This window comes from Phoxinus phoxinus, assembly GCF_949152265.1.
Source record: "Phoxinus phoxinus genome assembly, chromosome: 25".
Classification (NCBI taxonomy): domain Eukaryota; kingdom Metazoa; phylum Chordata; class Actinopteri; order Cypriniformes; family Leuciscidae; genus Phoxinus; species Phoxinus phoxinus.
Genome location: NC_136900.1, coordinates 18,124,594 through 18,136,864, shown reverse-complemented (window position 1 = coordinate 18,136,864; position 12,271 = coordinate 18,124,594). Strand labels below are relative to the sequence as shown.

At 38.3% G+C, this 12,271-nt stretch overlaps 1 protein-coding gene across 1 annotated transcript in view; it reads left to right on the top strand.

The window, feature by feature from the left end:
- Positions 1-12,271, top strand: part of dock4a (dedicator of cytokinesis 4a) — a 71,925-nt gene that overhangs the window by 37,417 nt on the left and 22,237 nt on the right. The window contains exons 19-23 of the mRNA XM_079604075.1: positions 85-168; positions 1,109-1,209; positions 8,878-8,959; positions 10,166-10,336; positions 11,915-12,107. Coding sequence (XP_079460201.1) covers positions 85-168; positions 1,109-1,209; positions 8,878-8,959; positions 10,166-10,336; positions 11,915-12,107 — 631 coding nt within the window. The remainder of the gene's footprint in view (positions 1-84; positions 169-1,108; positions 1,210-8,877; positions 8,960-10,165; positions 10,337-11,914; positions 12,108-12,271) is intronic.

The following is a 12,271-nucleotide window of genomic DNA, read 5'->3' as shown; positions in this document are numbered from 1 at the left end:
TACAGCAACTTGCTTTTACCACTGAAACTGCACAAATAGCATAGAATATTTTTGACCCTGTAACGTTTGATTCTCTCTGTACAGTTTTTACAGGACACTCTGGACACCTTGTTTGGGATTTTAGACGAGAGTCCCCAGCGGTATGGACTAAAGGTGTTTGACTGTCTGGTGAGTGCTGTTTTGTTCAAACCTTATGAATGTGAATGTATAAAATGTAGACAATGCATTGCTCTCCAGTTTCTAGTTTCCACAGATACTCTACATATTTTGACTGCAAACTCATACAAACTCATCCATCTCCTCCGCAAGGAGACAGTTTCTTGCTGTTAATGAGTACAAGATGCTTTCCTCATCTCTCCTCGACTGTGTTACCACGGTTACATGCCAAATATGGCAACTCATAAAATCCATCTTAGACTTTTCTTGCTATAATCCAACTCCTGTCCTTATATCCTCTTTATTTCAGGCAGAACAAAGTACTTCTAGATCAGAAAGCACATTTTAAATAAACTCTGCATGATTGAATGTTCTGTTAGGCTGCGTGGGAAGTGTTTTATACAATAACTTTACTTTTTACTTGGCTCTCTGGAATATTCGATTCTGATTGGTCAGTTGCTGCATTCTGTGGCCCATTCTGGGACAATTGATTTCCTACGAAGCTGTGCTAGTTTCAAGTCTCACTTAATAATATAATTTAAACTGAAATCAATATTTAATATTTAATTTTGAATTATACACCAGATAATGTGTATTAACCGTTGATTCACCAGTGGTTGATATGTTGATGTTTGATGCAGAGATAGTTGATTCAGTAATTGTTCATTCCTTAGTGGTTGATTCATCAGCTGACGATATGAAATGGTTGATTGGCCAGTGTTTGATCTGACAATGGATTTAATGGATCTGCCAAACGATTGATTCACCAAAGATTGTTACACTAGCGGGTGATTCGGAAACTGATTCGGCAGTTGTTGATTCTGCTGATCAGTATTGGAAAATAAACTCTAATAGGAATCCAAAGGGACTTAATTAGCATCAATTATGTTAATATTTTTGCTAAAGTTAGCTTACGACCTTACTGAGGTGACGATTTTTGTTTTCTCCTCAGGTGCACGTTATAAATCTGCTGCAGGACAGCAAATTCCAGCTCTTTAAGCCCGTAATGGACAACTACATCGAGAACCACTTCGCTGGGGCCCTATCCTACAGGTAAGCATTAGGGGCGGGGGATAAACGATTCTGTTACGATAAACAAATCGCAATTTTTAAGACAAACTGATCAATCGTAACTGATGAAAAAACTTTCTGAAGCAGTAGGTATATCCAAGATTTCTTCGTTTCACTGCGCTTATGCATTGCTTTTCTTTGTAAACTCACGCGTGACAGACGTCTTTGACCGTTGTGTTCACGTCTTTTGCTGCGTCTCACACAGAAAATGCAGCGTACGTTTTTAAGATGCCAGCCAAGTCATTTAAAATGTGTATCTCGAGACACGTGCTCTAGGTGCAAAATGTTGCAAAAAGTATCGTACAATGCAAAATTAAATGTTAAGAGAAAAAGGAAACAAAACTTTGGAAAACTTTGGAAAACCCCTCTGAACGAAAGCACTCTTTGTTTTATTGCTCGTAATGTGTTTCTTTTGTCTTTTTGCATTTTTAAGCAAGTTGTTGGCATTGCTTGTAATTCATTTGTCATTGTTTCCTTTTTTAAGCAGTACTTTTATAATCTTTTTTTTTTTTATATATATATATAATTAAATATTTAAATTAGGGACTGTTCGTTATTTATTTAAGGGGCCACCGGAGGAGTTTTGAGATCAATAGTCAAAAAAGACTTGACCCTCCCTTCGCCAGCAATACATTTTTCTATGACCCTCCAAAATGATTGTGAAAAAAGGCATGACCCTCCCCGATCATTTATTGATTATTACTTTTGTAATGGTTTGCGCTTGGCAAATATGTTCAGATATCTCTATGCCTAGACCTACACCAAACGTTCATTAAAAGACTCCTGTACACCCGCCTTTTTCAAACTGGCGCAGCGCTGACTCGCGGTAGAAACTGCATGATTTGATTTGTTAAACATGAGGATTATCCGTCTGGCATGGCCGCTCACTCTAACATTAACCTAGATATTTGTTCGCTGTTCTTAGGCGCATAACCAAGTGTGTGTGCGGAGTGTGTAGCGCGCACTGCATGACATGGAGGCGCCGATGCGATCAACAGTGGAAACAACTTAAAATACTCTATTTATGGCCATACAGAAAAGAATAATGCATCTGTCGCAATACTTTTATTTGTGTAAACTCACAATAACAAGAAAACGTTTTGCTTTCGTAAAATAAAATAAAACAATCAGGGTCTTTCGTGGTCTCCGTGAACTGGAGCGCGTCAAAAAAAAAAAAAAAAAAGCAGAAACATATCGTAGGCTATATAGCATACTAGCCTCAAATATATGAAAAAAATATCTATATAAAGCTTGATATGTCCACTTTTAAAAACGAAAAAAATCAAATCAAAAGCAAATATCATCTGATGTAACCCGTATGAAAGATGCATTTCTCTTAAAGGCGCACTTTACAGCGGAGATGTATGGAGACATGTTTGCAGCGGACACTGATTTAGAAAAAAAGAGTTTATTAATAAACAATTAAAATGCATCGTTATTTTTAAATATATATTTATTATAATTAGCCTGTTTTTGCGGCAAGATTATACATGCGCTTGAGCGCAGAATGGGCTATATCCCATGCAGTATTTAAGCAGAAATTAACGTGCCACTAGTCAAATATTTAGTATGGCAACAATACATTTACTATATTTGACATTATTTAATTAGTAAGTATCCAAAAGTATTTTGGAAACTATGATAGGCCTACATTTTTTCATGATTTTTTGATGAATAAAAAATTCAAAAGAAAAGCATTTATTTAAAAACGAAATATTTTGTAACATTACACATGTTTTAATGTCACCTTTGATAACTTTAATGCATCCTTACTGAAAAAAAATTCTGACTAGCCAAGTAAACCTACACATTTTTGAACGGCAGTGTACATTCAGTAGGTTATTATTTATTGCAATATAAACACTGTCAGATCAACAAGGTATCTCTTCATTTACCAGTCGAAGACGGAGCAACTTTCTGCTCTTATGTTTACTCCGTGCACTGTCAAGGTCTTCATCGTATTTATCGGTCTTTGCAGCAATTATTTTACCGCAAATACTGCATCGCACGCTGTTGGCATCGAGTCTGGAGAAATGTACCCACACTTTTGATCGACTTTTCCACATCTTTAAGGTAGCCTATTATGTGTGTGTCCTCGCGTCTCATATTAATATGTACGCGGAGAGTTTGTGTGTGTGCTCGCGTCTCATATTAATATGTACGCGGAGAGTTTGTGTGTGTGCTCGCGTCTCATATGAATATGTACGCGGAGAGTTTGTGTGTGTGTGCTCGCGTCTCATATGAATATGTGCGCGGAGAGTTTGTGTGTGTGTGCTCGCGTCTCATATGAATATGTGCGCGGAGAGTTTGTGTGTGTGTGCTCGCGTCTCATATGAATATGTGCGCGGAGAGTTTGTGTGTGTGTGCTCGCGTCTCATATGAATATGTGCGCGGAGAGTTTGTGTGTGTGTCCTCGCGTCTCATACAAGTATGCGCGTCGAGTTTGTGCGTGCGCGCGCGTCTCATATGAGTATGTGCGCGGGATCGAAATCTGGAACCAAACAACATGCCATTTTTCGATACTCGATAGTATCAAGGCAATTCGGTCGATACCTAAAAACTATCGAGACTCGGTACCCAGCCCTAGAAAAGACCAGGTATAAATGCCCTCCGAAACGCATTCGAGACGGATTTGAATCCGATCGCTCAAACCACTTCAGGGGAGGTCTGGGCCACATTCCAGACAAAACGGAACAAGTGTAAATGCATCTGGTTGTTGAAACCACATATGTAAATTGTACTCCTCCCAAAAAATGCAATAAAATAAAAATAAACGTGAGAGCGTGTTATAGGCTTTATGTCATGTTATAGCCAGACATGACGACGCTACTGCAACACGCATCACTTCAGATGAGCCAACGTGCAAACTATTTGAAGAATTGAAGATAGGATTTAAATCCGTTTTGCAAAAACGCATTTATGCGACCACACCAGGTGTAAATGGAATCGTTTTGATAAATCAGATAGATCCGATCTGAGAAAACGCATGAAGTGGCCAGGTGTAAACAGCCCTAATGTAGCACGCGTCATTTGTGTTTGTTTTCAGACATGATAGCCTAACAGTTGTTTTATACTTGTGCTTATGCGATATCACAATTTTTGATCGTGGATGATTTAATATCTCCACGATCTGCTTTTGAAGAAATGTGGTAATATCGCTATCACACACACTACAGCGCACATTCTATCAGCTGCAGTTCTGGCGCCTCAGTCCCAAACTCGACGTAGGCTACATCGACGTAGGACACACTCACAGGACACTGCTTGTGATTCGCAATCACAAAAGTTTATTATTTGCTCGTGGTAAACATTTCATTGGCGTTATGTTCTGACATGATGCACTTTTTCTGAGCGCGCGCGCACTGTCAAACAGCGCCAAACTGGACTTGATCTTTCGCGTCTGATTTTTGTTGGGTCAGACCCATCTGCTTGCTATGGGGGGACCGAGAATGAGAGATCTACATGGAAAAATATGCACAAAACAAGCCACTTTGAAAGTTTGTTGTTTTCATGAATACAAAAGTTGGGTGACCCTCCCCCTAGACTAAAAAAAGTTGGATGACCCTCCCCTCAACAAAGAATAAAAAGGCATGACCCTCCCCTATTTTCCTCCGGTGGCCCATTCCATAAATACCGAACGGTCCCTTATTTAAGCAGAAAATCAATACCCAGACCCAGAGAGGCAAAAATCATAAAATGCTAAATGCATAAAAAAATACTTACATACACATAAGGAATATAAGTTAATCAAATTAAGGTCTATGGCAATTCCCAGCCCTAGTAAACAGGCTACACAACTAAAAATGATGTATTGTATGAGTTTGGAAACACTCCTGTGGTGTTCAGCTGAAATAGCGTGTCATGCTTTTGAGAGAGTTGCGTTTGGTAATGTAGAAAGATGAAAGTAGCCCAAAGCACAGCGCAGTCGTGCTTTCAGCTGTCATAACCGCTTTCATTTTACTGACAATGCAGTTTTTGTCCAGTATGTGTGGTCAGGAAGATAATGTGTGTTTGTGCTGATGGCAAATATGAAGGGGTTTTCAGATTGCATGTGGAACTCAATGGGTTGATGCTCTTCGTTTGACTTTTTCTTGGTCTATGTCGGTCTTCTCCTCCTAATATTTTAGTTTTTCCCACCTCTGCTCTCTCTTTTCCTTCCTCAACACACACACACCTTCTCCTTTCTGTCTCTGTCTCTTTCCCCCTTATGTTTACCTGTCTTCTCTCTGTGTGTGTGCGGTGTGTTCTGTCAGTAATGAGGCGTTGTGGTTGTGTGTGGGCAGTGATGTGGTCTCTCTTCTGTAACGCACTGAAGTGTGGACCGTCAGTGTCAGAACTGAGGTGGATGTGGGCGGCTTGCAAAATACTCCATCTCGCACTGTTCCCCTCACCCAGTTCCCATAATGCTGTGCTGTGTTTCTGTCCCGTGTCCCGTGTCCCGTGTAATGTGGTTTCTTCTTTATTATTATTTCTTCTTTTATTTTATTTCATTTTGCATAGTGTGTGTAAAGTGCACAATTACATTTCCTATGATGTTGTGATGCCTACATTCAAACATTTATTTTATTTATTATGCATTGTATGCATTAGGTGTATATTCTTACAATTTTGTGATGCCTAAATTAATTTTTATTTTATTTTATTTTGCTTTGTGTGTTAAGTGTTTGTTTACATTTCTTATAAAGTTTTGATGCCAAAATCACACATTTTAATTGATTTTATTTTAATTCAATTAATTATTTTATTTTATTTTTCAGTGTACATGTGTTAAAGGAACACTCCACTTTTTTGGAAATAGGCTCATTTTCCAACAAGTTAAACAGTTTTACCGTTTTCGAATCTCCGGGTTTGGCGGTAGCACTTTTAGCATAGCTTAGCATAGATTATTGAATCTGATTAGACCGTTAGCATACCATTTTGATATTACAAACTTAGTGCCGGTCACGTTGGAAGTTACCGAGCTGGGGACTATTTTCAAGTGCTGCGTAATATCATTGCGCCTGCTGGTACGGCAACACAGTTCCACTTCCTTGATTATTACAGTTCCTAGTCATATTGGCCTAGAAAATCGCAACTTTTCATTTTCTGTCGGTCTTAGTACACGATGTAACTACAGAAGGGTCAAGTTTTAAATAGGAAAAATATCAAAACTCTTTGGTCATTTTTGTAAGAACGATGCTAACGGTCTAATCAGATTCAATGATCTATGCTAAGCTATGCTAAAAGTGCTACCGCCAGACCCGGAGATCGGCTGAATGGTTCGAAAAAGGTAAAACTCAACTGTTTAACTATAGGGGAGTTGGAAAATGAGCCTATTTCCTAAAAAAGTGGAGTGTTCCTTTAACATATTGTTTATTTTATTTTATACATCGTGTGCGTTAGGCCTATGCTTACATAGTATTATATTTTCCTGTAATATTTTAAAAGAGACAGGAAAATCCCACTTGATAGATTTCCGACTGTTTTTTTTTTTTTTCACAGCCTATTTTCAGTTTAATGTTATGTGCTTTGTAACCACACTCACACACACATACATTTTCACACTGCGCTGTGTTTCCCAGCATGCTCAAAGACACACTAAGGTTAATCTGCAGTCAGGATGGATGCTGTGGCGAATCGGCAATGAGGGTCTGTTTGTCTCAGGGTAGTGAAAAACAGAGTCGCTGGGTTCAAACTGAGTGTCAATAATTCTGAAGTATCTAAAGTAAATGTACAGTAGCTGATGCTGCCAGGGCATTTACTGCTGTTATCGCTAGAGAATAAACAGTTGAGTCACATTACAGTGTTTCAATTTGCAAAACTAAGTAGAGTGAAATAAGAGGTCCGTATTATATTAGTCATTTATGGCACAATCTAGGTGTAGATATTTGCTCATGAATTGAATCGGATCTAACAGAACAGATTTGAATAGATGTAACAGAACAGACCGAACTGAACTGAGCTGAACTTAATAAAACAAAACTGTATTGATTCTATCTGAACAAAGCTGAATTATATGAAAAAAGCAAACAAACAAAACTGAACCGATTTATGTCACATTGAATCTGACTGAACAAAGCAGAACACAACTGAATCAAATCCAACTGAACAGATTTGTGAATTGACAACTGGCTGAACTGAAAAGAAACAAGTTTAACTGAACTGAACCAAGCTGAAATGAATCAAGCATAACTAAACTGAATCGAATCTATCTGAAGAAAGCTGAATTGAATTGAATCATGCAAAACAAAACAGAAAGCTAAACTGAACTAAACCATTTCCAATCGAATCGAATCTGATCAAACTGAACTGAACTGAAGGCTGTGAATATAAATAGGATAAATAATATATAAAGGTTGTTCTTGATATGGTTAAAGACTATGATAAGAATATTTTTAAGGCAGTTAATTTGATCACAATCGCAGTGTGCTTAATTAAGATCTAATTGGATTTCAAGTGAAATCTTTAGGGGGAATGAAAGCTAGTATTACACTGTAGCTGACAATAATTGCAATCCCATGCTGGGAATGTTAAAAATGTTTTCCTTATGGCCAAATTACTCTCATGGGCTTCCAAAATCAACAAGAGGCTCATAAAGGCCCAGTCCCATTTGTAATTAATCACAACATCCTTGAAGCAACATAGCCAAATAGAAAAGTTTAACCAAAAGTAAACTCTCCTCACTGTTATTTCCTCAAGTATTTTTTCCAGGTTTTCCAAAATTTTACCCACTTTAGACGCCGTCCACAGACTGAAAATATATGTACACCTTTACACACACTGTCCTTCTCACACTGATCTTGATGGATTGGACCCGAAGGACGTTTTAATCCATTGTAATGGGTTCTGACTGGCAACAGGGACCATTAAACCAGAGTTTATTTACTAAGTTTCATGGCAGCTGTATTAAGTATTCATGAAGACCTGTGCACTCTATCTCCACTGATTCATTGTTCCCATCACTTGAAACATCTCAGACGTTTCATCGCTTGAGTGTTTAAGACTTCTCATGGGATACACTGGACCTTTATTGACCTTGGAAAGGCATTTTCACAATCTTGGAATAACATCTACCAGTCAGATTTAAGGAATACTTTAATTTTGTAATCTTATCAATGTTATGATTGTTGATGAAGACAAAAACTAGCAGTGAAATTTCCTTCTTTTTTTTTTTTGTCAAAAAATTACCTTTTAAAATATATTAAAAAAGAAACAGTTATTTTAAATTGTAATGATATTTAACAGTATTGCTGTTTTTTTATGTCAAATAAATTCAGCCTTGTGAGCAGAAGAGCCATCTTTAAAAAACAAAAACTTTTGAATGGTAGTTTGAACCTGTTTATTCGCCATTAAAACTAAACTGAAATTAAAATCTAAAATATATCGAAATAAAAACATGTGAAAAAAAAAAATCAAGGATATAACTAAATAAAAAACGAAATAAAAAAAATCAAGGATGTACAGGACCGAACAGTCTAAATGAGCATGCAAACATTTTTCTTTTCCCTGCAGATGTCATTTTAGAGGCTCCGTAAAATCTTGAGCATTGCCTATGAATAATTTGTGATATTATGCATGTTCCCTGCAGGACAAACAGAAAAGTACAACATTCATATATGAACGGCAAGTTTTTTGCTCCTGATGTCTGATATCCACGGCTTGTGCTTGCAGGGATCTGATCCGTGTGTTGAAGTGGTATGTGGATCGTATCATTGATGCCGAGCACCAGGAACAGATCCAGCAGGTTTTGAAGGTGAGAACGCTAACATGCGCTTCATTCAGGATGTATGTCACAGTATAGTATGGATGCAAATCTATGAGGAAACATATGCTCTCTCTCTCTCTCTCTCTCTCTCTCTCTCTCTCTCTCTCTCTCTCTCTCTCTCTCTCTCTCTCTCTCTCTCTCTCTCTCTCTCGGTCTATCATGAATAAACCCTCACCCCCTGCTGGTTCTCTGTCCTGATCATCTAAGCTTTCTCCCCAGCAGCTATGAATACCCTTGATGCATCCGTTCTACCTCTCCAGCCTCTCTCACCAACGGGAACTTCTTTTCTTACCCATCATGCAATTAAGCTACAAACATTCAGTCTTTTCTTTCTTCATTCGCCCGTTCTGCTTTTATGACCCGCAGTGGCACATTCTCCAAATTCGTCCACACTCGTTTACACCCTTCAAAGGTGTTGTTTGAAAGCAATTCCCACTTTCTTACCTTGAACCCTTCAAACCTCTTTGGGCACAATGCGTTCCATTCATCTTGTGGTATTTCTGCTCTCTCTGATTGAAATGTTTAAAAACAGAAAATGCTCTTCACACTATGTGTACAGATTTTTTTTCCTTCTTCACAAAGTAATAAAGAAACAGATAATGCATCCCAATATGTTCAGTATATTCAATTAAATTGTATTATATATATATATATATATATTGTATTTTATATATATATATTATATAAATGAATATATAAATTATGTATATATATAATACATTTATAATAATTTTAAATGCTTTCTGATGTCTGATTGATCTTTTTTTAGAAGGTAAAAGGCCTTTAGTATTTTGTAATTGTAAAAAACGTCCACCTTCAGGTTGAGGTTCAAGAATAACTTTTATATTGTTAGTCATATTTCAAGATTAACTCTTACTGGACTGAAGCAAAACCCATGTTAAAATGCGAGTATCAAATATGATCTATCAGGCTTTTGAGGAACATTTATTTGTTCATCTCTCAATCATCATCATTCTATTGAATTGCATTATATAATATATTTTTTGCCCTCACAATAAGAATCTACAGAGCTTTGATCATTGTCACCTTCCTAAAATAATTGCCCAAGTCATATTCATTTTCAAATGACTTAGGCAATTATTTTAGGAAGGTGACGAAATAAGCGTTTAAAGCTTTTTAATGTGATCAAACTATTGTTATTGAAATTAATATTTAATTTCATATGGCCCACAGGCGTCAGAGTACTTGTTTAAGTACATTGTGCAGTCCCGGCGTCTGTACGCGGCGGCCACCGGAGGCCAGAACGAGGAGGAATTCCGCTGCTCTGTTCATGAGCTCTTCAAATCCATCCACCTGTTCCTGTCTCACGAGAGTAAGGGCATCAGCCCCATCACACACACACAGGTGAGACACACACACACACACACACACACACACACTTACACACACACGTCTGTACGCCTATATTGGGTTCAAGTTCACACACTCCTTATACAAAAAGTATGCACTGCACTGAGTGATGAGAAAGTATGTACTTACTGTGTAGTAAGCTAGTATTCAAGAATTGAATATAATATACCATCATAAAATTGCATATTTACAACCTAAAGTGGCTCAGTTTCAAGTCCAGTCCAGTTTCAAGATCCAATTTCTTTTTCTTTTTTCCTCAGCAAAGATCTGACCAATCACATTTTTAGCAATTGGACCAACAGAAATCATTGTTTGCAATTGTTCTTCCTGTTTCACATGCTGCTTTAAAAATCGTTTGCATTAAAACCATTTGTGGATTATGGTCTATTAATTGGTGACCTCTGACCTTGAGATGAACACTACAAAGACAGTTAGCGGGAAGTTAGAAGTGTTTATTGAGTACAGTACTTTTTTTTTCCAGCCCCACCCACATTTGTTCTGCTAGCATAGCAGCGTTCAAAGCTCAGTCAGCCCATGGAGAGGTAATCCAGTCTTGATATACACAAACAGAGACGCATGCTGTGCGTGCTAAAAGCCTGCCACACACTGTCACGGCCCGCGAGCTTGGAGTCAGCGGAGCCATGTGTGTCCGTCGGGCAGAGAGAACCGCTCGCGCTCTTTTAGAGATTCGTTTCGTTCCGACGAGCGTTAGCGGTGGCACAGTGGGGACGCGCGCACACATTCGCACATTCACTCACACTGAACTCGCACACAAGTCTGTTCTTGTTATGGCAGCCCAGCAAGAGAGCAGATTTCAATTAACACAGCCAAGAAAACAAAGCGTCTTTGGACACCGCGGCATAATCCAAAGCACATGCAGGCGACTGGATCTGTGCCAGATTCGTGTCACCACAATATTTGTGTGTGTGAATAAGTGCCTTTGCTTACATCTGTTGTTTGACGTCCCCTACCGCACCAGAGGAACGTTTTCCCACTAAATCAATGTGCAAATGTGTTTGGAGGAAGATGATAGCGGTTGTATTACAGTGACACAAATGCACAAAATACGCACATCACACATATTATTAAAGTCGGCATGAAACAAGTTGCGATGGTCTTTTCTTCCCTATTGTGGCATATATTTGAGTGAAACTGCTTCTCGAAAAAGAAAAAATGTAGGGCGGGACTTGATTTTGTCCATCAGAAATTGATTGGATGGTTGTGGTTTGCTATTGGTCGATCTCATGTTGAGTGACAGGTTGATCCCGCCCTCGCTCCGGTAAACACATCATCAGAGAAGAGAAGAGATAATGCTGCAAAAGAGAGGGAGAAGTTATTTTGATTAAAGATTACGAGGGTACATGATTTTTTTTAAATATTGATGTGCACAGATAAATAATTAATTATAAATACTGCAGTATTTATGCAATATTACATAAAAAAATAACAAGATTTGTCTATTTTGATTTCATGGTGACTTAAACTGATCTCTTGGGTTTCACCTAATGAGCTTGACTGGGGTTTTTTGTACTATACAAACACTTAGCGATGTGTTTATTGGCATTTTCTCAGGCCGTGTTCCTGAGATCGTTCCCGACTGTGTGCTGCGAGCTGCTAAAGATCTTCAGCATGAGAGAGGTGGCAAATCTGGCCCGTGACACGCTGACCAGTCTGCCCGCCCTCATGCACAACGACTGCCCCCTACAGGCCGTCAAACTGCAGTGCATGGCCAAGACCGTGGAGAGCCCTCTTTACATCAACCCGGGTAAAGGATCACTCAGTTTTCTGATTTAAAGTATTTAAAAATGAAAAATGATTGCTGAAAACACCAGAAAATCAAGTTTAGATCTATTAGAGGCCATCTAAATGCTAGTGTACACTGTGTGTTCTTAACCCTTTAAAGCCTGAAATATTAAATAGTAGAAAAAT